Here is a 26,942-nt window from a genome sequence, read left to right on the forward strand (position 1 = left end):
GGAACATACAGACAGTTCAATAATTTTAAGCACAGACCATTTTCATCTGCAAGCATTCAGTGAAGAGTTATGTTATGCATATGTTAAATCTTAAAAGCTCCTAATTTCAATTATATCTACCCTCTGACTGGTTTTATCTCAGTTATCAGAAACTGTACTTTTTAATGTTGATATTTTATCCATACATGTTCATAGTTCCTACCTTTGACTAGCCAGCAAGCCTGTACACAGATACACTGGAACAAGTAAGTCTTGTTTTGCCAAGACTAGAGACTTGAAGTATAGAATTACAATATATTTACTTGCTGAAGGACATGTGAAAAATATGTCTTTAGAGCTTATAATTAAACCTACATCTCATAAATTTGAGGAAATGAAATAGTATTATAGCTGTTACATATTATTTTGTCTTAGGGGCTGGATCAGACACCTCAGCACTTGCCATTTCTGAAAGTGATACCATGAAGGAATAAAAAGCCTGAGTGGCAAAGGCATTATTGAACTTTTCATGCAAAAATATGTAGGCAGTTTCTGCATCTGAAAGTGTAAAAACAATTCTGAGAATCTCCAGAAAAAATCAAATCTTTCTGGTATTCTTTTGTTGGGACCCTCACTTTAAAGCTATTGAATTTTCTTTTGCTTACTTGATAGTGCCAAACCAAATGAGGCAGCTGCTAATCCTGAATAAATTCATAGAAGGCAGAAAACCATCTAAAAGTCAAAGTATTTGTGACACTGACTAGTGGTGCAGAAGACCTCTACAATGTCATATATTTTTAGTTCTTCCCAAAGATAAATCTGCAGGCATAAAATACATGGCATTCAGTTCCTTGTTAGGGTGTCCAGAATGTTTCAATTTTATTAGTTTTTATTGCATGAGGAAATGAAAAAGTGCTACCTATCTTTTTTGAGATTTTAATTTCTCTGGAGTATACTTTTTTATTCCTATTTCTCATGCTTTCAATTGATTGTGATGTTTGCCTGCCTCCTTGTGATTTTCCTTATTACTGCAGTCCTGACTTAAATGGTCTTGGCTTTGTGGGGTTTTTTTGATTTTTTTTATTGGTTGGTTGGTTTAGTTTGGGGTTGGGTTTTTTAATAGGCTGTACTAAGGTACTGAATTGAATTGTGATGATTCTAGACATGCTATTTATTTGTTGTTTGTTTGTTTGTTTGTTTGTTTTAGACTTCACATGTTAAACTGAAATGCTTCGGTCAATTTGAGGATGTATCTCAACTAAACTTAATTTTGAATATACCTTAACATAATTTTAAAGTTTATGGATCATGATTTTAGCCACTAAAGGACTGGCAGCGTCTTTATTTCAACAGGGGGCAAAAGTCAGTGATCTGGGGAAAATGGCCAACAATCACTTTTGTGACAAATATTACAAAGATCACAACTACAGGGAAGGTATTCTTGGGTTTGCTGCACTGCTATCCCAGAGGATGGGGATGCATAATAAAAGAAACAAGTAGGCATTTTAACTCCAGCTTCTGCAGTAATCTTGCATACACTTGAAAGGAGCTGTTTGAAGCAATTTGGAAGGTAAAAAAGAAAAAAAATCCAGACAGGGAAACACATAGATTGCTGCAGTTGGATGTATGTGGTGACTGAAACCAGTCTGTGCTGGACCTAAAACATCTGTCACCACATGCACATTGCTTCCAGAGGCAGGCAGTGAGAAAAATTCTGTAGATGAAGATGTGCAGTGTTTTGTTTAGTTGCAGGAGGTACTTTCTTTTATTTGTCTGTTTTGAGGCAGAAAATTAGAAGAGACAGAATGAGTCTTGGTAAAATAGCTAGAGAACAGATGGCACTTCAGGATTCATAAGAACATTTTCATGTACTTCTGCAATCCTGTAACACGAGCATGTTCACATGCAGCCCACGCACATTTGCATGATGAAACCCTAGATCAGCTGAATTCAGTGGCAAAATGTAAACAGATGATCAATCTGCATGAATACACTCTGTAAGTGACTCAACATCCTTAAAGGAATGTAACTTAGGAGAATCTTGATAGTCTGGGTAAAATTAATTTCTTTTTGTATTTAGTGGGGTTTCTGTTTGAAATTTGTGCACAATTTATAGATGGAACTCATATTTTTATTTCTTATAAAATGCTGCCTCTAACTTATTCTGAATAGTACCTCACTGCTCTAATACATTATTTTAGAGGTATTTCTTGGTGGGTAAAAACTTAGTTGACTTTAGAAAGTGAGAGAGAATTGCCTCTAGCTATTTGGGTTTCTTTAAGAGAAACTTTTCAGGACCCCAAATGCAAATAGAAAGATTAATCATTGCAATTAAGAAAATTAGTTGTTTGTTTGGGTTTTTATTCAAAGATAAGAGTAAAGTCTTTTTCTTCTTTTTAAGAAATCTCTCATAAATTTATTTTAGCAGCCTCATGCTAATGTTTTTTTTTTTTCTTAAATACAGTCTTCCCCTACCCCTGTTATTTGATTTTAGTACATATGGTTTTCCATAACTCCATCCAGACATACCATTTGCAAGTTGACACTTTCACTTACTCTCATAAACTCTGTCTGATTTCTTTTTATGTATTTCATCTGTTTGCCATATCATCTCTTCTGCTGAGTGTTGCATAAAATATTTCTTATGAGTCAGTGTTGCAGCTAAGAGCAATTAGATTTCTGCTCAATATCACACATTTCAGTTGATAGGGACCAGGTCCTCCTTGTGGCTGGCCCAGACATATGTGTCTAGAGAGTAAGAAACAAAAAAGTGTCACCTTAATTGCCCTCAGAGCTCAATGCACCAGATGTCACCCAAAGTGCTTGGAAATGCGCAGTCCCTTTACTTGCAAATGCCATTCTGAACATTAATCCCATATAAATAATTTTCCTTGACATGATTAATCTTTGTCCAAGGCATAAATGCCTTCACTTGTCAGAAATACACTTGTTCTTAATGAACAGGAATTGTGTTTACTTCTGCATCTGTGTTATTTCTTGCACACAGAGTGCTCACCTGTGCTGGATGCTGTTTTCAACCAGTAAAGCAAGATCTAGTGTTAGACATGAAACATATGCCATTTCCAAATTCTACAAAATAGTTTCAGACAGAAGCCAAATGTAAGGTTTGAGGGAAAATTAAATCAAGAATAAGAATTTCAAATGTCCAAACTGTCATGTTATTTTATCAATACAAAAATGTATTTCAGTTTTAGTTAGGCAGGAATAATTATTGGAATAATTATTTCAATGAGCCTGCTATTGTCTGGAAGCAGAAATAAGCAGCTTCATTAAGTGCAATAGCTTTGCTACAGTCAGTCCCATTGTCTTCCCTTTGTAGAAATGTTTAACACAGCTGTTAATTCCAGAGGTCAATAGCTATCTGTGCCATACAGGATTTACCTGGCTGTGGTTTCAACCTCTAAAACAGTTCCTGGCTGCTTCAGGTATACAAATAGCTGAACTCCCATGCATTAGTGGTTTTTGCCATTATACCAAGCATAATGACTTCATCTCTTGCCTTGCACTAATAAATGAAGAATGTTGCATTTTTGCAATGTGAAAAGGGAAAATTTTCCATTTCCTCACTTGCCTTGCAGAAGGCAAGATGTTATTTCATGATTTCTAAGTATCTTTGATGATACACCGAATGACTGCAGAAATGCTCACCCTCAGTCTGGGACTTCTACACTAATCAAAGGATTGTTCTTCAGTGTCTCAGGCTTCATGAGATCTTTCCATTCACTTCACTGTGCTAGTGGATCTTTCTTTGTTCCTATCCCATTCTTGTAAATGTCTCAGTTTCCTGGGCACAGCTTTCCATATGGGTCTTTGCAAATATCTCAGGTCCTGAGGTCAGGTATCATGTGCCATTTTCTTTATCACTGAAACTTTGGAACAATCTCTGCTATCTCTACAGCAGACTGTGTATCAGTTAAAAATCATGGCTGTGCTGGATCCCATACTTTATGAGACAGTGTTGACAGTCCCACTTCCAGTTTGTCCTTTCAGTCTTTTAAGTTGTAATTACTGTGAGTTGCCCTGAGATTTCCCTCTCTATCCTTCATTATCCCGTGTGCTACATCAGTTCAGTATTTCAGTGGGCTGCTAGATTCTTGCTTACTCTTAGATGGCTGTTGAAAAGAAACTTTCTTTCCCTTGTCTCTTGGTTTGAGACAATTTAATGGAGAACATTCTGGAATGAGTTGTCTCCCTTTCAGAGTTCAGATAATCCCTTTCCACTAATAAGGAATAAATATGAGTAGATCAAAGTGAAAAAAACCCACAAAAAATTTATTAACAAACAGAATGCCAACAGGCAGGAAAGAAAAAAAAAGGTAAATAACTGCTAGTTACTAAACTGCTAGCCCTCACAACCCCGCGAGAGCAAAGAGAGGCCCGAAATGCCATTCCCAAAATGGCTGAAGGACACGGTAGGAGATGACATCACACCTTCACTTCTAAAATGGTGCAAGTCTCTGTCTGAAGTTTCCCTCATCTGCCTCACAATCATCATGAAAGGGACAGAGATTGGGGATCACTGAAGAAAAAGGACCCTTGTCTGAAATTCTGGCCCTTTTGGAGAAAGTCGCTTGCCAAGGACCCTGAGGCCTGAGCACAGCTTCTGGCATTACTAAGCTGTTGTTCACAGGTGTGTTTGCTGTATGCCACACTGAACCCAGTGAAAGGAGAAAAGGGGCACTTTGCCCTTTTGCAATGATAGCCCTGGAATTTTTCCCACCTCTCGCCTTGGCTGGACTTCTCTTGAGGTTTTGGGTGCTCCCCACAGAAGACCCCTCACCTGTTTTACAACCATCGTGACAGACAGAGGTGTAAGAAGCCCCTCCATCAAGGACTGAGACATGAAACCCCTATGACCAAAGCAAGATGGATGTTGCAGGTATGAGCAGTAGACGACAATGGTTCTCACCCACTGCTGAGAACATGGACTGTGTATACCCTTCTCCAAATACCATTTTCCCCCAGAAAATACAATAGACTACTTTTGATTTGATTTCAAGATTCATCTCCTTCGCCCATCAAAAAAGAGTATAATTAGAGTCCAAATTGACTGGAATCTCTGAGATCTCCCTGGACGTGACTTGGTGAACTCCATCGGCTGGACATTGAAGGACTTCGCCGTTCTATGTTTGGTAGCTATATACCTTCCTTTCTCTTCCTCCTTCTTTTTCCTTATTCTTCCCTTTTCCCCCAATTCCTCCCCAACGCATTTTGCTGTGGTTATTCAATAAAGGTGCATTTGTTTATGATTATTACTGCAAACCCCCTGTGCCATGTCGATCTTGGATCTCTGAGATCAATTCATGAACCATCACGAAACCCATTCGTAAGGACAGATCATGACAAATGGCACCTCCCAGGCAACTGTGTGGCCCCAGGAACAAGAGACTGGATGGTGACAGCCCCTGCAGGGAAGCGGGGAGCTGCAGGGCTGTTCCGGAGGCAAATGGAAACCTGCAGGCTCGTATGGGATCCGTGCCACTGCTGCTGCACTCTGCATCGCAGTGGAGGGGTGGCAGCAGCAGGAGCAGGCGAAGGGGGACACGTGTCCTGGCTCCAGCACCTCACTGGCTTTTTGTTTCCACTGCTGGCAGTTGGAAAGTTCACTTCAAAATGGTTTGTAATTGTGAAATGCACTTTCTACAAATGGCTACAGTTGGAAATCCAAAGCTGCCACAAAAGAGCCACAGCTCTGCTCCCATCTTCTCTCCTGGAGCAGGGTCACCAGCAGGGACGTGTGGAACTCCTCCCAAGGAAGCTCAGCCCCGATAACTACACTTTCTCCAAGCCAAGGGGAAAAAAAAAGGAAAAAACCAAAACCTTTCCCTGAGCAAAGACCAAGCAGCCTGCAAGCAAACACCACATGGTGAAAAACAGCAAACCACCTGGGCAGGGAGAGTTTGAAAATGCCCACGATCACAACCCCACATACACAAGGGTCCCAGATGCAGGGTGATGCCTTATGTTTTAGCTTTCATATTTTTCAGATTTTGTGCTGCCTAGCTGTGTAGTTCTGAGCTTCATATCAAGTGTTAGCAAGTTCTCTTCACGGGGTAGGCAAACAAAACAATTCCTTTTCTAGCTTGGGACCAAGGACAACTGTTACAAGTTTCAGGCCCAAGAGCATGGGAAGAAAGAAAACAAGAAGGATGGGAATTCATAACCTAAAGCTATAATTGGACAATTAACTCCAATATGCAAATAGATCAAACCTTATAAAAGCGTGAGACCTCGTGACCAGTTGTGCATTTTGTGACCATTTTGGTTCATCTTGGGTGCAACCCTGCCTGGGCTCTTGTGCTGCCCCAGGTGGATCCATTAAGGCCTTTTAATAAACCCCTACTTTATTCTTTAACTCTGCCTAGGCTCTGTTCTATGTCAGCCTTCTCAAGGCATCAGGGTCTGAAAGAGACAGTAACAGTTTTTTGGCACAGACAGATATGGAATACAATACCAGTATGAATCACCCCAGGACACCTTGGCTCTCAAGTACTATTGTCTCTAACATTCCAGTGGGTACTTCTAGGCCACCTGTTTGTTATCATTTTGCTCATCCCCACATCCTGTTTTCTACTTCCTTATTCTGTCACCACCCTGCTGTTGATGTACTTCCCACAACCCACAACTGGCTGATCTTCAGTGATGCCCTGTTAGATTTATCAGAGTACTGTTTTCAGCAATTGCTGTGGTGCTGTCCTACAATGATGTTCTGCTGATACATCAAATGGAAGATTTTTCTGGTATGTTGTTCCTGATACCACTGCAAACATGCCAATTACCTGCTCTCTGCTATACATGGAGGCTTGTGAAACTACTTATTTCTCTTAGATCACATAGGGCTTTAATAATTTAACATCCTATTCATTTTTAGACACGCTGTGTCTTCATGATCAAATATGTGCTTCCTAGCTTCTTTCAGACCTTTATAAACCGAGATGTAAGTAAGCCATCACCTTTTTCACATTTGTATCTCTTCTAGAGGAACTCTCTAGGAGCAATTTACAAACTTTTTCCCCATGGTATTGGGTTTCTGACCTGATTACATGCTAGTTTCCTGAGCTGTGACTAAATCTAAGTCAATTTTTGTTTTCATTTCATATTACTGTGAGGCTTGGTGGAGATTTGCCTTCTGCACAAACCAAAAGATTGGAGCAGGATTGAGCTCTGTGTAATGGTGAAAGGCACAGAGTTGAGATACTTGGGAGCACTGTTCCCAGATTTTTAAACTGTTTTACAGGTTCCACTTGCCTTCCTGCTAGGAGTAATTTGCAATCATGTATGAATTATAAGTTGCTTAAGCAGTGTTTTAACATAATACAGGTCATACCAACAAGGTATAGTAATATATGAAGTATTTGTTTTTGAGCTACAGCAGTCTGATTTCACTGGAATCACTAGCCACTTACTTTTCTGCCTGTCTTCAGCACAGATGTTTTCTATTCCCAGTTGTGTTACAAGTGCTGCACTGAAAACATGACATCTTATAATAGCATAATATATATATATATTCCATAAGCACTGTAAAAACCAAGATTTTTGGCTGATAAGGTAGTTTAACAACTTGTGTAATTATTGCAAAAATAAATTGGAAAGTCGTGAAATATAAATCTCAAAGGAAGTCCTAATCTATAAGGCACTAACAAATGGAGTATAAAAGGCCTGAAATAAAACTGAATCCCGAAAGACAAAGGCAGTCTCATTTTAACTCCACTTTACTTACCCTTGTTAGCTTAAGTTTTTCACAGAAAGGAGTGGTTTTGAAAATGGAGTCAGTTGCCAAATGGACAGTAATACCAGTTTAGAAAAGGGAGAAAACACACAAGCAAAGTGGCTAATCAGTTACGTAAAGATGAGTGGGGTGGAAGCAATTCACTTCCTATTCTAAATTACAAGAGCTCTCTGCTATGTGTTTTAGTGAAATAAAACAGCTGATGTTGTTATACATATTTTCATAGAAATTTCTATGAGATGAAAAGGAGAACGGGAAGGCTGCTTTGAAAGGAGTGGATTTAATTAACAAACGATATAGTGGTTAGGGTTTTAAAACCTTTATCCTAGGGGCCTTTTCGTAAAAGAAAAAAAATGTTACTTATTTTAGCAAAAAGGTCTGGCTCAGATTTCCAAAAAACATGACCCAAAATACATTTTGAAGAATCGGACTTCCCTCTGACTTCAGTAGGAACTACATCACTCATTTCTTGAAAATGTGGAACTGGTTTCACTTGGTAAAAAAGTGTATCTGTTACTGAGTAAGTGTCCAGCAAGGAGTAGATCTTTGCTTTATTTATATATTAAACATTTCCATCTCTACTTTATTTCAAAATGTATTACTAGGTTAAAGTGCAAAAGAATATTTAATAATATAATATTATATTACAGTAAAAAGTTATAGTACCTAATATCTTTTATAATGATATTATAAGCTGCTATCACTTTACAAATCCTGAAGATTCAACGGTGAAATAGAAAAATGACAAAAATATGGGTAGGGAAGAAAATGTAATGAAAACACACTTATCATTAAAAAATTCTGTCCTAGAATAGGGACTGTTAGAGGTGTCTGTTGCCCACTAATGAATGGGCACTCACTATGAATCTCTCATTATGTCTTAATTGAGGAGAGATGGCCTTTTTTAAAGAGTAACTCTTCTTTGAAGATACAGTGGTATCTGTGATAGATCACAATAATAATATTATCTCATTCTTACTGCTGAAAAAAAACCCCTCACTGTTATTGTGTGTCTGCTGCAGGTATCTGAATCAGTTTGGAGTTGAATATGGAAAATGGTACAAAAATATGAAATTGAACCCTAAATTCTTCATTGGGCAGATGAAGTATCTTGGCATATATTAAGTAAAAGATAGTGTTTGTCTTAAAGATGCCACTGAATATAACATACCGCTCTGCTGCCATTCCTTTTTTTATATTTGGTACTCTTATCATAATAGTTTTTGCCTGGGAGGATTACATGGCATTTAGTACTCAGTACAATTTTGCAGAAAACCTCACTTTTAACTTTGAAAGGATAAGGGATTGCTTAAAAACACCATCTTTACTGTAGCTGACCTCCTCAATGTCCTGCATGCAGAAAGATGTCTGCAGTCCTCTTTGATGAATTTGGTTTGCAGAGTGAAGTGACAACTAAATTTTGAAAATAAGAAAAGTGGATAATTACACCAGCCATTTTCTGTTTGATACTTTTAATGCTTAAATAGCCCTTTGGGTATTTACATATCTGAATGATTATTTAGATGCCTTTTGTGTTTGTGTAAACAAAGTCTGTTTGTTCTTTTGATCTGAAACAGAGGTTGTTTCAATGAATTAAGTGGATACCTGTTGATGTGTTTGATGCAGACCAAGATGTAACATTAAAATAAAATTCTTTATAATTCAGAAAGTATGTTAATTCTTAAGCCAAACTGTAGCATAGCTATAAATGTTGTGACAAGCAATTAACATATGTTCTTGACTTTTTTTTTCAGTCTGAGCTTTTTTATGATGTTTTCTCCAACTAAGAGAGATTTGTTTCGTGTGATTTACAACATATAACTTCCCAAAAATGAGAGGGAGATGTTAATCCAGAGAGCCATCTATTTTCCATGTCATTATCATGGTGTCTGAAGAGAGAGGAAGTGCAGGCCATTTTATTGGGGTTTTAGAATGACAACACAGAAAGTCAGAGCTGCTCCTTAAACAAATCCATATGTAATGGCTGAGGTTGCATCATCTGGAACTTTTAAAACTAGAAGACATTTTTATCCAGAACATTTTTGTATAATCCTATATAAAGAGGGGAGCTAGGCAAAATGTGACTTAATGAGGGATGACAAGGGAAAATGAGGAGTGCATATTTCCTGGTTTTCAGGCGGAGAAAGACTTATTTTTACTTATTTTTACTAATTTTTAGGATAATTTAGGTTGGAAGGGACTAATAAATTATCATCTGCCAAAATATACATTAATAGACTGCAAATAGATCACTTCAGTATGCATGAATAATTAGTACCTGGAATTGACTACATAATTTGCACTTTTTCAGATTTGTGGAGGTTCGGTTCGGTTTTAATCTCTTGGACGTGCACTCAGGCACATAAGTGACTCCTTAGAAGTCTAAAATAAGCTTTATTGTTTTATTAGGCTAAAGCATTTCTTTAAGAAGACACAAATTCCATGACAAAAGGGGAATGAAAGCCAAGAGAGGGTGTAGTTGGAGGGAAGCTTTCTAGCTTTCCCACTGCAAGCTGATTTTCTTCCATATTCTGCTGGGAACTACTCCCACGATTCCTTGTGTGTAAGGGAGTCCTCTGTGTGTAACAGCAGTACTGCCTTTTATAATATTTATGCTACAGTGTCTATAAACTTTTTAAAATAGGACTGTATCTAAATAGAACCTGGCTGATGATTAAATCAGATCATACTTCAGGATTTTGCTATAAATTTCATGAGGAATTCTAGTGATGAAGTTGCATAATCTTTGCTAACAAGGTATTTTTAATATCTACATTTGGCTTGCAAGCAAATAATCAGGAGCCTGTTACAGACTCTGGTGTTTTCAGGTCACTGAATTCACAGAAAAGTAGAAAAACTTCATGTAGCAACAAACAGTTACCTATAAATTTCTGAAAATTTGCATCCCTGTTTGAATGAATTCAGAAAACTTCTAATTTTGTATAAATGCCTTCTACCACCTACTATGGTGGTGTCCTCTTCTTGGGCAGCCCCCAGTCATCCTGTTTGAATGGACTATTAGCATGGACTGTTACAGAACTTTTGCATGTTTTGGTGACTGTCAGGGATGTTGAGCCACTGTCATCAGAGCCTCTTGGTGGGCATACAGCTGGACAGACTTCTGCACACTGCCAGTCTTCCAGAGCCTTTCTCAGGGCTTCACCCAGCTAGACCTGCTTCCACATGAAGTGATGATACCTGTGAGAATTTTCAGTGGCCACCTTCAAGCAGACCTGGGTAACTGCCAAACATTGGAATCTCTATGGATTTTGAAGACTAATTTTGCTGGCCCTGTTTCCTGAAGCAGCGGTGTCTCAAATCTGCAGATAATACTTTTTCATCTTCCATACAGATATGTGCATCAAATTCCAAGAGTTCACCTTTTGCCAGCGCCAAACATCAGTTCTTATCACAACTGGGGAGAGAAAGACTAGAGTCTCTGATATGGAAGAGATGTCCTGCTTCATGAAAATGTCCACATGAGCTATGCCCTGCAGAATAATTTGTCATTACTTGACAATAACATATTCTAGATGCAGGCCCAGAGACTCACTGGGGCAGGCTAACAGCCTAGATCTGAGTCCCATTCCTGGTCTGAGATTTGTATCCTGCTCTCACTTTGCTTTTTTTTCTAAGAATTGTTAGTGAATGCTGAACACTGCTGAGATTTGAGAAAGTCGTTTATTTTTCATAGACAGGAGGGTAGATCATCAAAAGTGGTATGGGCAAGCTGGAGCAAATGATTCCTAAATAACATCAGCAGGGGTTGCAGCAGAATCATCACCTAGAGTTACCATATCTGAGGTGCCTTGTGTGTGGATGTGTGTGTCTACCTCACAGTGGAGACAGCAAAGCCTTCCTTTTCGCCGTGGGCAGCAGTCTGATACAGTAATGCACATAACTCTTCAGAACAGTGGTATTTCCTTAGTAATGACCTGTGATGTTTCTTGGGATACTGCGAAATGTATTGTTCTAGAAGCCCATTTCATGATGTTGTTTGTAATGCCACTCAAAGAAGGATCCTTAAGTCCTAAGATACAAGCAACAAGGTACATCTACTGATGACAATAAGTCTATGTGGCTTATATTCAGTAAAATTTGATTTCTTCTCATTAGCTATCTCATTAATATTTCACTTTTGTGAATGTGAAAACTTTTTTGCACAGCCACTGGTGTGATGCTCTGCATTATTTTGCCAAACACCTTCAATTTTTATAGTCGATATTCTCTCAGTTTCTGAAGTTGGTCTAAAGTCATACCAACTAATTCTATCTGACTTAGGTTGCTGCATTTAGCTTCCAGAGCCCAGCCCAAGTTCCTTTTGAGTCAGCATGGTTTTTGTGTTGGCTTTTGCAGTACTTGGATCAGCTCTATAGTGTGTAATTCCTCCTTCTTTTGCCTCTCACCTCCTGAAATATTCTGTAAGAAAGTTATAATCTGAAGTGTGTCACCAATGAGTCAGGAATGGGAATGAAGGCGACACACTCCATGTGTTTTCAGAAGGTATAAAAGCTACTTTATTGCAAAACTTCACATTTTTATAAGAACCTGATTGGTTCGTAATAACACCTGTCACCCCACTGATTAATTAGGAATAACACCTCTTTGTAAGTATCTTTCCATAACATCATGCATAACGTGTTCCACATGTTCACAAAGATTAGAATTGTTGTAATTCTTTCTCTGAGCTTTCTCACAACTTCCCCAGGATGATGCCTGGGAAAGTTATCTGTTTCTTCTTCTGACTAAACTGTCAGCATCCACAGAAGTGTAACTAGATTGGGCCAGATTGAGCCAGATTTTTGGTTCCTATAAAACAGAATAGATTTTTTTTCAAGTCAGTAAAACGCTGCTTAGTTAGATGAACTTATTGTTTTTACATACAGCCTAATGTCTCTTTAATAAGACATCAAACTCACCAAACTTAAGGTATGTGAAAACCATTACTGCCTAGACTATGTGTTACTCTGAAGCCAAAGTCCTATGCAGTGACAGCTCAGTGTCACCTAACTTCTATTAACTGTTTCCCCTGTTATCTCTGGATGCAGCCTTGGTGCCTGCCAAAGCAATCATTTCTTCCTCTGTAATGCTATTTTCTGGTCCTCTGGTTTGTTATATGTTTGGTTCACTGTAGATTCAGTGACAGATTCAAGAGAGAAGAGCTTTAGTGACAGCCCTGCTTCAGACACAACTGAAATAATGGAATTTATGGCAATCATAAACATATGTTGGATTTTATTTTTGGAAAGGATTTTCTTAGTTTTAGTTGGCTGGATAGCAGTGTGAAAATACATGTACGCCATGAATGTATTTAAATTGGTACTAATAAACTTTATTATTGTAGCATCCAACTTTTTTCTTCTCAGGGATCTCATGCAATTGAAAAGGTGAATTGGATGGAATATGAAATCTCAAAGGTTTCATCTTCAGTTGAAGTATTTTGGGGAGAAAACTGCTTTTTGAGTTAGAAAGTAGAGCAAGTTGTTGGTGTTTTTTTCTATGCTAAGAAGTCTTTCAAACTTCTATGGAACTGGAGGAATTCTGAAACTAGCAGAATTATTTTGGATTCAAGCTGATGTTACTAACATCAAAATATGACTGTAGGAGTAAAATGGTGCATTTGTGACACAACACAGCATAAACAGTTACTACATTTAGGATGTAGGAAAACTCTGCCTGTAGAAAGCAAGCACTCAATGAATTTTGTAAAAGTGCAATAACACAAGATAAAGATCAAAAGGGGAAAGACAAAAGATGTGCATTTAACCCGAGCATCAGGAAATAGTGTGTTTTTAGTGTGTTTGCACAGTAGTCAGCAAGGGAAATTGAACCAAATATACTTTTTGCTAACTTTGCATCTTAATCAAAAGCCCAGGTACTAACTGCTCTTGGAATGTGAATCCCCCTATGATAATAAGGGAAGCTGAAATTCAGGCACAATCAACCCCTCCCCACCCCATGTTGTATTGCACCAGTTTGGCTTAAGTTGTTTAATGTCAAAAGTTTTTGGGGCACTTCTCAAAACTTTTTAAGGCATTCAAAGAGAAGAAAGTTGCTGAATAAAATTCTCTAGACTGTCTTAAGGCTCTGTCTCCATTTGAACTTCAATTTTCAAACTTGATGCAAAAACCATTTGCTTCTTTCATGATATATTGTCCAGACTAAAGGCATGATTCAAATCTCATATCCTTGTCAGCTCAAATCAAAGTCTTGAAACTAAAATACAAACCTTGAAAGAAAAAGTCTGATTCTGTTCTCACTCCCATAAATCTGGAAGAAAACCTCATTTGTGTACAGCTATTGAAGAAATGAACACTCACACAGCCCAGAGCAACAGCCCAGACTCAGTAGCTGGGAGATACTCATTAAACTGAGAGTGCTTGAGCACCTCGTTGTGATGGATCAGAAGTAACTTTATTTTTCAGTATCCATAATTGATTGCACATTGTGTTTCCCATAAAAACCAAAGTGCACGAGCAAGAATTTCCTTGTGTAACAGTGTTTCAAATTAAAACTGTCAAATGAGATTTCATCTGCAGCTGCTTATTCAAATGAAGAGTTCCATTCCTTATAAATGTAACCTGATTTTCAACCTTCAGTAAGTTGTACATCTGGCCATGCTTTTTTCATCCCAGGTGAATCTGTCTCCTTATGTCACAGAATTCAAACAATAGGTTGAGGTAAGGGGGTCTTTGGTTGAGGTTTTTTTAAGTTATTTTTTTGTCTTGTCACCGTTAGGTCGGACGTGACATACTCACGTGATCAGGGTTCAAGAAGAAAAAAGTTCTTTATTCTGCATGTTCTCCAGCTTATATACTCTTAAAAAAGCGTGATCTTAAGTCATTAACTACATCACAGTAACTTATTATATTTATTGGTGCAAAGCAATTAACGTCAATATAATTGGCAAAAGTTTTACAGAATTTTAATAAGGCACGTATACACACCTACTTAGGCACATAGTTTAGCTTACAAATATTTCCCTGTATCTTTTCTAATCTGTTTCCATGCTGACAGCCTTGTCTTCTTCCTTTGCTATGGATACATGTGAAAATCATCAATTGTTATTTCTTCCATTAACTCAGCTTTGCTTGCAGGCCGGCTGTCAAGCCCCTCCATACCTTCTATTATGTGTGATTCTGTTTGATTGAGGATGTTTCCTGTTTTGTTGGCTACGCTGTGTTACAAAAGGTTTATTTGCCATCTAAGTCTCAACTGCAAATACTGCCAGACCTCCAGGGAGCTTTGGACATGTCAGTATAGGCATCACAGCTATACATCCAAATTCAAAAACCCAGACTGTGTCAAATGTCTTCTAGACACCTTTTCCTGGACCAATTTTTAATTTCTGGTACGACAGCTAAATGTTGTTTAGCATTTCATGAGATATCCTGATCAAACTATTTTTTAAGGTGGTATTCACATTGGTTATAAAATAAACCAATAAAACATAGAATTTGCTGTTTTATTATACCTCACTGGTATTTATTTTACTGTTCTGCATGGAGAAACAAAAGGGAGAAATTAGTAAAGTCACCAACTGAATTCAAGGGTAGGCAAGGGAGAATGTACACTGGCACTTGGAGAAAAAATTTAGTTTAATTAAGGCAGAAAATTCAGGTGTTTCCAAACTCAGACAAATTACTTCTGATGTACCTCATTGGATTATTTTAATTACAGCATTAAACTATTTTATTAGAATGTATTGTCACCAAGACTTAATTGTTAAAATAAATGTAACTTCATTTTCTTAAAAGTTTCTTTTTTCTTAAATTTTTCTGAGATAGAGGAAATTGTTTTGGTTGTTTGCACTTCACTACTCCTGTAAAGAAAAGCCAGTTTCAATTCAATATAAAACAGTGTCTTTACTAATATATTTTTTTAAAAATAATCTTTAAGTATTCATGTTTCCTGATATATTTCTACTAAACACTTGAAGAACAGAAAGAGTCCATGCTATAGGAATAGAAGAACATGTAGCAAGTATTTACAGCATTTATTTACATTTATACAGCTGTCAGCTCCAGCTGCAGGCAGGCCTGGACACCCTTTGGTTTTGGTTACATTGCAGTAGATACTTTTCTTTGCTGAGCATCTGAATACAGAAGAACCAATCTATACCTTAGCTTTTATTTATAGACTATCATAACTACTATAATTACCATATTCATGTTTCTATTCTCCAATCACTAAAAGTCAGTACATTACAGTTTAAGCTAGAAGTTGGTTTTCAGTTTTCTTGCTGTGGAAAATTCTGAGACCTTTTTTCTACTTGCCACATTGGCAGACTTGTGTGCCTGTGCTTTCTGCTTGGTAAAAACATCTTCTAGTTTGGGGTGGGTTTATCCTTTGCTCTAAGCCATAAAAACCCCTTCTAACTAACACACCCTTTGCCTCCTTGGTTATCCAGTAAGACTGGCTCAGCAATTCTTTTCTTCTATATCAAAACTTGCTTCCATCTCTATTCCTTCTTCAGATTCTACATTCAGAAATCTTTCTGCCAAGCATCCATATCTGTGAGACTTTCTTGTCAAACTTTCATACTTCCCAACAAAAATGCAAATAAAAGCCACTCTACAATTTCTTCTCCTTTCCTTTTATTGTACAGTATTTCCTTTCCTTTTCTGTACTACCGTCACGTGGTTTTGGCTTTCAAGTAAGCAGGTTTTTATAGCAAAAAAAGTATGATTTCTTTGTGAATGGTTGCCTCTCAAGAGTGTTTGGTTTTTTTTCCTGCTTTGTAATTTCAGATGCTGCACAACAAACACGTGATGGTTCGTGTGGGAGGAGGCTGGGAGACTTTTGCAGGTTACTTGCTGAAGCACGATCCATGCCGAATGCTTCAGATCTCCCGAGTGGATGGGAAAACCTCTCCAATCCAGAGCAAGTCTCCAAACATCAGGGACATGAATCCAGACAATTATCTGGTTGTTTCTGCCCATTACAAAACCAAGAAGGAAATTAAGTGAAATAAGCTTCTCATGTGAGTGGGACTTCATGTATGTAAGTCCAAATTATTCTCCCAAGTTTAGTGAATTTAGTTAATGCTTTAAAAGGACTTTGGAAAATTTAACACAGACTGGAAATGACACCCCGTTTTGAAGATCTTTGAATTTAGAACTATTTATTTCTAGTACTGTATCTTTTATAGCAAATTACCCTTGTTAGGAAAATTACTACAATTGGATAATAAATAGACATATCTTTTTAGCCAAATTATTACTCTTTATTATGTGAATGTATACTTAGAGCTACATAAAGGAGTGGATCCTGTTAATAGGAGAAAATACACAATGAAATATATTTGTACCAAAATCTTATTACTTTGAATCCCTGACTGTTAGTCTAGTTGAAATATATATATGCAGGTGGAAAATGGGTATTTGGAGAAATTAATTGGTAATGTCTCTTGAAATGAAATAAAAATTGACTATTTGTATGTTTTGCAGTCTTTTCTTAATTAGTAGAATACAATGGCTTATTGCATGCCAAACAACTTCTCAAAGCCATTACCTAAAAGAAAAAGCCCAAGAAACCCCTTCACACCATTTTACTATTTAAAGCTGGAGACAATGCTGAGTGTTCGATCTATGTGTAGATCCTTTCTGGTTTTGACAAAGTTGCCCAATGTGGAAGCATGGGGAAGTGGAGGGATTGCCCCTTCCTGTGTCAGACAGTAGAGCTGGTTGGTCATAGCAGGGGGTGCTCTGCAGCCCATGAGGGGAGCAGCAACAGGTGCACAGCCCTCAGACCCAAGGAGGAGCTTCAGAAAATGAAAGTCCCTCTGGAGTCACAAAACATGGCTTTGTTCTTGGATATGAACTTTTCCTTCCCCTTCTTTTTAATGTTGTTGGTTATTGTTAAATGTGAAATATTCATTACCCTGTAAATAGAGTGATTCACATTCTCAAAAATCATTCACACACCTCTAATATAGCTAAAGGTGTATGTGGGCTTAGTTCATTATTTTGGCTACTTTTCTATGTTTATATTTGGTAATTTATGTGCCTTGTAACATCCTAGAAAAATCTTTTTATAGGATTGTTTCACTGACTGTATAAATTTCAAAATGAAATAAAATGAAATAAAATACACATACATTTTTAATCTCTTATTATTTGTAATCAGTCATCTGTATTTTGCTATTGTAAATCAAAGGCGACTCCGATGAAGGGGAGAGAATGATGAGGAGGATTCCATGGATATCAAGAGTCTAATTAATTACTTTATTATACTATACTATGCTATCTACATTTCATCTAAGCTGAATCTGCCAAGCACTCACTCTGCTCACACTGCCCAGAATCTCGTGGCTGTCACCCACAGTCCCCACACACACACACCTGGTTCTGACAGGCCAAGGGAACAAAACCCCATCACTGTGGGTAAACAATCTCCATATTGCATTCTGCTGTGGCACAAACACGGGCACAGCAAATGAGGTAAGAACTGTTTTTCCTTTCTCTGAGGTTCAGAGAATGTGAATCTCAGAAATCCTTGGGAAGAATTGTGCCTTGCTTTTCTCTGGGAAGAGAAATGTGGCAACACTTTGGTGCTACTGACTGGATGCCTACAATGCACAGCATTGCTTGCTGCCCTAATAATGAGCTGCACAAAGAAAGGGGCAAACAGATAACACAGAAATGCCCATATTTTTTGAAAACTAATTTTTCTTTGCAGGGAAGAAAATTCAAAAGTATCCTGGAAATAATTTTTTTAGTCCTGACTAGTATTTTTCTCTATTTTCTGATGTTAAATTTTTTTAAATGGTTTTATGATCTGCTCCCGTGGTCTTTAACAGAAAAATGTCTGTGGGCTAGGAAGGATCAAGACCATCTTTCATGTTCCATGCCTTATTAAAATCAGCACGTTGTATCTCACTTCTGTGGAAAAGGCCTACCTCACCATCTAAAAATACCCGCTGAATACAAACAGTTCACAATTGCTTGGTGCAGCAGACAAAGTTACAGCCTTTTATTCTTATTTTAAAACACTTTCTAGGAAGATTAAACACATATGTGGCAATAAATCTTTTGAAAAGCCATAGGAAGTCTCAGTTGTCATAGAAGTTGTCATGTGTCCTCCTTAAGGGGGCAGAAAGCAGACCACAAGCAACATCATCTTATAAAAACTGTAGCATAGCTGAAAAAAATCATGATCTTAATATAAGCACTGAGAGATCTGTTTTCAAGTGAAAAGGGAAGGAAAAAAAATCACTCGTGAAAATGTGAGATGTTTATTTAGAAATAATGGCTAGGTTTTGAATCATTGAGGTTGAAAAGATTTCCAAGATCTTCAAGTTCAATCTTTATTTCCATCATCCAAGACTAAGTTTGTGTTGCTATTATGATGTTGGTTTTTTAAATATTTGAAGTTGTTTACATATTAATAAATCAGAGCAGATAATTACAAAAAAGGTATTAATAAGTTTATTTTAATAGTAAACTCCAACAGTCCCAGTAAATCCAAATAAAGATTTTAAACTAAACATGAATGCCTTTATGTGCTTGGACTGTACCTGTCAAAATAGTCTTTTGTTTTGTTTTGTTTTGTTTTGAGGTACTCAAATATCTTTTAAAAAATCACATTAAAACACTTCCTGACTTAAAACTTCAACTTTGCCAGTTCTAGAATGGGAGACTATAGGATTTTATTTTAAAGTATTGCCAGTACCACCTGATGTAAAAAACATGCAGGTGGGACTTGCTGCTTTTGACTGCATTGATGGGGGTGTGAATAACAGAGGAGGAAATGAAAGCATCAATAAAACAATCAGTCAAAGAAATGCAGTAAGCTGGTTAGTCTGGAAGAGAGGGTTGGAGGTAAGTGTTGCTAATCTGATAAATAGTATTTTCAGTGTGGATTAGGTCCTGTAGCAATGTAGGAATTGGAAATTTTGCTAGGGACCTATGGCTCAATTTATAAAGCTAAAGCTGAGCAGGAGAATCTTGCTCAAAGGTGTACAGGCCTTTTTGCAGTGACAGGAGCAGAACAAATTTAGGTCATTTTCCACTATGTAGTGATTTTAACTATCTTGCCAAGTCAATTGGCTGAATGTGAATATTGAGGAGGCTGAAGTCCTAAAAACTTCCAGTGATAGGAACTACAACAAAGCCTTTTCTTGAAGTCCTTGTAGACCAAACCCCATGGAAGATGCCTGTGAATAAACTGTGCTTAATCTTAAAATGGATAAATGATGTAACATCATTTACAAAAAAAATTATTATTGAATAATGTCAAATATGACTCATCATGCTGGAAGCCATTCAAAACTAGTTTGGAAATGTAATTGTGATATCTGTTGTTGCTCTTTATAGGAAGTGCATTCTGTCCCCTTGCTATTCATACATTACCCGGAGATTTTTTTCTAAGCAGGATTATTTACATCACTGATTGAGAATAGGGGTTTTCACATCTTTATTACAGGGATAATTGCTTCTTCTTTTCAGTACCACCTTTTTTTCAAACAGCAATTTAGAGACAATATGGAAAATCTCTGGCAGCTAGTTAAAGGATTGTTGGTGGGGATGAGTGAAATGAGAAGGCAATGTATGTGTGGGAAGGTACAGCAAGTTTTTTGCAACTAAAGACTCGATCCTGAATTTATTACACATATTCACTTTAGATCTGGAATATGAGCTGTTTGCTACACCACAGTTACAGAAGCGTCTCCTAGAGATGCTGACAAGGGTTGGGTTCTTTTTGGGCTTACACATTGTACTGCCTCACTGGCAGCAGCCTGAGAGTACCTGACAAGGGAAGGAGGCACAGTGCTCCTTCTTTGCTCTGCCTCCTACTTTCTTAGCCTGTGGTGTGTCAGCTAAGGTAAGGTGGAACAGACAGGTGGGAGGGAACACACAAATGGTGATGGGGCTGGACAGGCTCTCCCAGACTGGAAAAACTTCTGGCACTGCTTGTGCCTGATGAGCTGCCTCTCAAGTACTTAGTCTTGTCACTGTGCCGAATCCACATGCTAAAGTCATCTGTGTTCCTCAGGGCCCACTGTGATGCTGCCCATCCTTGTGGAGACACAGCTCCCGTGTCTTCCCAAATGTCAGGAATTTCCTGCTACAAACATTCTAGCATAATCTTTGTATTTTAACCATATGGAGTGGCAATTGTTTCACTTTGTTATTGCAACAAAGATGATGCTATCACAGTCAAGGAGAGTCAGCTTTTCAGTCCAGTTTACCAGCACTAGGCTCTGGCCTGCCAGTTCTTGAAATATAAGACTGCACTTTCAGAAGATGAAGGAAAAAAAAAAGGAGTTGTACTGATGTAAACAAAATATCAACCATCTAGATAATCTGTGTGAAAAGGTGCATTTTAACACCTTCGCCTCTGAGGTGAAGTAACATCCAGAATTAAAGGAAATAAGGACAAAACTCCTGTTGTGGTTCACACAAACTTACTGCTGCACTAAGCTTCTCTATAAGGAGAGAGAAGCTCTCATCTATGTGGCTCTCAGCCTTGCTGTCCAGTGGTACATGTCTGGTTGCTATCAGCTGTACACTACTGATCTGCAGTAGTTTCTGCTTTCACTGTCAGCTGAAACAAAACTTAAACCAACAGTAAGTGCCTTTATTTACTCAAATAATTCTCACTCAGCTAAGCCTGGCCATGTGGACAATTGGATATGTATGGTATAGGACATCTTTTGAAACAGGTTTGTAGGTGATTCATAATCTAGAACTACACACTCCCACATCCTCTGATGTGGTTCCTTAGCCATAGAGTAAATCCAACATTCAAAACTAGGTCTCTTAAGAAGCACAGACAGCTCTGGCTTTTACATAAAGGATGGAGAGAGAGAAGAATGTGATTGATTTCCCTAAGTTCTTTCAATGGCTTTAAATGAAAGTGTTCATGGCATTAATGCAAGCAGAGGCTTGGATGACAAGAGACATGGTTGCACTTTCGAAGGAGCATATGACAGAAAATGAAGAAAAAAATGTTTAAAGTTTTAAATACCTCAAGTGACCAACAAAGTCTAAGTGCTGCTTAAGTGTCTTGTAGGACACCTACTCTGATTCTAGACTGAAATTCTCATTTCAAAGTAATGTCTGAGATACCTTTTTATAACTCTGCATTTGCACTAGACTTTAAAAGAATTATTATGAACAGTTAATACACTGAAGAGAGCAATTGCCAGCAATCATAGGAAACTGAAGGCAGTCTTCAGCCAAGGATACAGCTTTTTTTGAGCCCAAACACCATTATGTTAATATTGGAAGTTCTCCCTTCTCACCTCAACTCTGAAGGCTAAGCCAGGAAACTGTGTCAAGACTGCACTCTTGGGACAACACTGGGCAGTATTAGGATGTGAAAGACAAAATTCATAGTTCAAGGGGTGGGAAAAAAGCCTCTCTATCTTGAGTAAGTCAGAAATGCAGCAACTGCAGTACTGAGCCCATGCATAGTGTGCATAATGCTCTCTGGGGAAAAGAAAACGTTTTTGCACTGTAAGTAGTCCACCTAAATAGATAACACAGAAACTTTTGGAAATGAACTGGCAAAGTGATGGCATAGTAACTGTTTTCGTGTTTGTTTTTCAAAATCCTGAGAAGGTTAGCATTGCCCTCTTGTGGTAATAAAGAAAAAAACTAATAACAGGATTTTTAATTTCATGTTTTAACTTTCAGTATTCATTATAAATACTTACAGACTCAAAAGAAACCCACATGAGAAAACGAGAACAATTATTATACACATAATAAAATGGCATTCTTGATCTAAGTACACAGGATTTATAAAGTTTTCTATTTCTTCTTTTACTAGTGACAAAATTATTCCATTTGTAAGGACCCGCCATGACTCTACTTTTTCTTTTTTCAAAAAGGCACTAAATTCCTAAGCAGTGCAAGTCATTAGGAAACAGAAAAGAAATGCTGTCATCCACATGTTCAAATACATACATATGTGAAAAACTTTCTACATGAGGACTTGGAGAAAAGCTTAATTGTAGAGCTTGAAATAAGCATCAAAACCAACAGGTGGGCACCTGGGCTTGCTCAGGTCAGTCATACACAGACAGACAGACAGACAGACAGACATCAGCTGACCAGACAGTACACACATATTGGCTGACTACACATAAGGAGGCCACTTCCAGCTGACAGGAAGTCTTGACACGGAAGCAATAAAACATGCATGGAAAACAAACAAACAAAATTGGCAAAACCATAGTGTTCAGAATTAGTTCTTAAGTTTCTTTGTGAATGTTTCCACATCCGCTGTCCCACAATGGCAAAGTACTGCTGAGTCTTCAGAGGTAAACAGCAAAAGCCACATGATGAGTAAGTGCCAATGGGCTGCAGAAACTGACAAGTTACTGGCAGTAAACATCAATCACGTTCTCCTCAGAAGTCCTGTGTTATCCAACCTGCCACTAAAGAAACAAACAAAACACACCACAGGTTTGTATGAAGATAAGGAAAAGAAAGGGAAAAATCCCAAAGCAAACAAACACTGTAAGGCTGTCAAACTACAATTCTCCATTCACCTTTAAATTCTCAATTAATCTTTTATCCCAGCAAGTGATGGACATGCAGTGTATCAGTGGCAACTTATACAAACTCCTGCCTCCTGAATCAGGTATGGTAATGAGGGCAAAAGATGAAGGCTTATGAAGCCCAAGTTTCAATGATCAGACACATCTATTGTTTTGGAGAGATTGCAATTCTTCATTAACTCTTTGCCTGGCCTTCTGAGGTAAAGTTCACATTAGAATAGCAACAGTAGTAATTTTATGCCAACACTGTATGTTTCTTTTGTAATGAGAGACACATAAACCCCAAACCATTGCCCTACTTAGTGCAAATGTTTTCTATAAGCTCTGAAGGGAGACAATCTCAACTGGCACAGAAAAGGGACACTGAGTACAGGGTAGCACAGTGAAGGTGTGCCCAGTGCTGAGACCTGTAAAATCATGTGTGTAGAAATTGGGAAGAAGGAGGGGGAAAAATAGCTGTCTGCCATTGCTGCTGTCTTTCTGCCCTAGTGATGAAGTCTCATTAAGAACACTGCATGACAATGACCCATCCTTCCATTTCTATTCCATTTCCCTTCCTCTTGGTTTTTCCTCAAGTTATTCAATCTTCTACATGACAATACAGATTTTCACAGTGAACATATGGATAGTTGAATCACATTGTTTCTTTTTTAAACTTACTCTCAGTCCTCCTTCTTCTCCAGGACGTGAAGCTGCCATTCTTCTTTCTATTTCCTCCTGTTTCTTTTTCTTCTGCTCTACAGAGTAAACATTCTTAATACCTCGAGAGGAAGCCTGCGAGAAAACACATTTGAGTAAGACCAAGTTAGTGATTTTTCTGGAGAGAAACCAAACTCCAAGTGTTGGCAACACTATTTTATGAACTGTGGTTTGCATGAAAAGACTGAAGCACTTAGTGATGCTGCTATTACATCAGGGTAGCCCTTTCAGGATAGTTCCTCATTCTGTGAACCCTTGGTCCCATAGGTAAGTGAGGGTGGTTTTGTTTCCCTTTGTTGTTGCATCCAGGTGAAGATATTTAATCCTCAGATGCAGAACCAGAAGTCCACAGATTTTTAGTCTGGTTTTTTTGCAGTGTCAGGGCCTACTTTTACCCTCATGAACAGGAGAGAAAAAGACCTGTGTTAGTAGCGCTAGCCCAAGCTGTGAAGAAGTTAAACTTTTCAACTGTGATCTCTGAGAAATACCCTGCATGACAGTCCAGCCTTCAAAATGTCACAGGGCGTGTGGGTAGCAGAATGAAAAATCTGTCCTGAACTGCAGGCTTCCTATCCTTGTGGAACTGTTTAATGACAATCTAGACTAGATGGCAGGAGCATCAGAATTACAGTTAACACCATGAAATAGGAAAAAAAAGAAAATGTTTTAAAAACTGATTCTTATCTAAGTTTAGGGTTATAATAACATAGCAGAACTTACACAAAAGATGCTAAAATCCATCAAGGCAAACCAGCAATGTTCTCACCTGAATTTCAAGGTCCTGACAACAAGCTCAATTCTCAGTGGGGTACCAAGACAAATCTTACCAGCAAATAACAACCCCCTTAGACCCTATGTTCTCTGCCTCTTAGGAAACTGGCCTTCCAAGTGAGTCAGGTCCCAAACTGCAGCACCCCAAAAGGAAGAACAGCTCATGTGACATCAGAAGGGATAATGAGCAGCTAAGAAGCAGAGAAGGAAGGACATCTGATCTACTCTCTTGTCCCCTCACAAGGGTGAAACTAAGTATGGCTGCTTGCAAGACATCTCCACTACTCAGCATTCAGAGGCTAAAATGATCTCAAAGATAGTCCTGAAAAATCCTGGTAGATACTTTTATCTCTTTGTCTTCCAAGAAAACAAAAAGCAACAGAGTGATACTTCCATTTTTCTTTGTCAGCATAATGGGTCCCACAAAGCTTCAAGGACATCCACAACCCTAATTACTTCACTTCTCAATCCTCTCAGGAAAGCTTTTTAGCCAGTCAAGAGCTAGCTATTTCCTACAGTTATGCTTAAAAACCCATTTGTGATTGAAAACAACATGTGGATTGCTTTTAGTACATAGAATGACACAAAATCAAGGATTTTTAGGAGTCTCATGCATCACTCAGCTGTTGCTCCAATTATTTACTAAACTCCCTTCAAACCAGGTCAACATGGTCCCCATGCATAATGGCCAATTCATAATTTAATATGTAATGTCACTAACATTCACACAAGTAACAATCCCTTCTCTTCACAGCTCAGCTGTGGTCTCCAAGACAAACCATTCCAAATCTACAATAACAGTATATGCTATAAATCTTTTTAGAGGTATGCAAGGAAAAAAACAGGTTGGCTGTTCTGCTAGAACATTTGTATCCTACCTCTTCTAACTTTAAAGATATCTAAGTAGTTAAAGCTTGGCAACCTTAAAAAGAAAAAATACTAAGTTAATACTACATCTTTGCTGGAATCTGAGCTTATAAACATGCTCAAACTGTTGCCTTGTTGATAAAGAAGAACCTGCACGTGCATACAACCTGCAATTTTAAGAAAAGTACAAGTGCAGTACCACTTAAAATTGCCACTGCAACAATTGTTTGACCACTCTGGTTTGAATACTTCTCCATCTCTTGTTTTCAAGTCTTAGAACAAGGAAAAAATAACGTTGCAGTTGCTCTTCCAGTTCTTACGTTGTTTTATAAGCTACTGTAAAATATCTCCCATCCAAACAAGCTCAGCTACTTTGCAATGGTCTTAGAGCACCTACCTGTGAAATTCTTAATAGATATAAAAAGGTATAAATGTACAACATTAATAATACCAGGAAAGTACTTAACAACAATTCCCACAATCCAAACACGATACACAGTGTCACCAGAGAAGCCACAGCCATTCTCTAAAAATAATTTCAACAAATGACATTTTATCAGACATTACCTCCATCTGCCTCTTTTCAGCGGCTTCTGCTAGTTGTCTTCTTTTTACTTCCTAGATAAAAATGTTACAGACAGTGAAATTCTACTTCAATACAGTCTTTGCACTCTTTTTAAAGTTTTAATTTTTAAGTATGACTCAAATCTGTGATACTAACTCCCACAAAATGACAACCTCAAGGTAATTAGCATCGTCTTTCCCTGCACTGCCAGCCTGCAAGAGCGAAGTGTTTTTAGTGACTAATATGTCAGAAGAGCAGCTGCTGACATACATACAGTCAAACCCCACCAGAAATCACTATTAAGCTGTTCTGCACCTTCACTGAAAAAACCCAGCCTGGGGTGAAATGGAACGGAGTGTATGAAACATCCTTTTAGAGTCTGGAAGGGGGAATGCTTGCTCTCCCAGCAAAGCGGGCTCCCTTCCTTCTCCCCCGTGAAACCCTGAGATGAGGGGCCAAACCACAGACATGGGCTAGGAAAAATGTCATGCGGTAGAGAGTAGTTAGAAGCGAGCATCGCTATCCACCGCGGGGGAAAAAAAAAAAAGGCACAGCTTTTCCTTATTTCTTGTAAAAGTGGGGCTCACTGTGGCCACAGCTATGCACTAACACGCCTCACGGGAACGGCCGGTGCGCACAGAACCACGGGGCCCGCGCACGGTGCCCGCGGGGCAGGGCAGAGCACCCGCAGGTTCCGGGGCCCAGGCCCGAGCTGCGGGGTGCCCCCGGCCCCAGAGCTCTCCGCAGCCCGGCCCGGGGGCCAAGGACCGGCTCCCCTTACCCGGCACAGCCTCCCGCGG

General features: G+C 38.4%; 2 protein-coding genes across 2 annotated transcripts in view; one reads left to right on the forward strand and one right to left on the reverse strand.

The window, feature by feature from the left end:
• GAS2 (growth arrest specific 2) overlaps positions 1–17,823 on the forward strand; it is a 92,428-nt gene extending 74,605 nt beyond the window's left edge. Inside the window, exon 8 of the mRNA XM_005427368.2 lies at positions 16,480–17,823. Coding sequence (XP_005427425.1) covers positions 16,480–16,698 — 219 coding nt within the window. The 3' untranslated portion in view covers positions 16,699–17,823. The remainder of the gene's footprint in view (positions 1–16,479) is intronic.
• Positions 17,824–22,333: 4,510 nt separating this feature from the next.
• The window catches only part of SVIP (small VCP interacting protein), a 7,446-nt gene continuing 2,837 nt past the window's right edge, over positions 22,334–26,942 (reverse strand). The window contains exons 2-5 of the mRNA XM_031062250.1: positions 26,753–26,933; positions 26,145–26,195; positions 23,901–24,014; positions 22,334–23,117 (exon numbers count right to left, since the gene is read on the reverse strand). Coding sequence (XP_030918110.1) covers positions 23,103–23,117; positions 23,901–24,014; positions 26,145–26,195; positions 26,753–26,933 — 361 coding nt within the window. The 3' untranslated portion in view covers positions 22,334–23,102. The remainder of the gene's footprint in view (positions 23,118–23,900; positions 24,015–26,144; positions 26,196–26,752; positions 26,934–26,942) is intronic.

Source organism: Geospiza fortis, unplaced genomic scaffold (genome assembly GCF_000277835.1).
Source record: "Geospiza fortis unplaced genomic scaffold, GeoFor_1.0 scaffold165, whole genome shotgun sequence".
NCBI classification, from domain to species: domain Eukaryota; kingdom Metazoa; phylum Chordata; class Aves; order Passeriformes; family Thraupidae; genus Geospiza; species Geospiza fortis.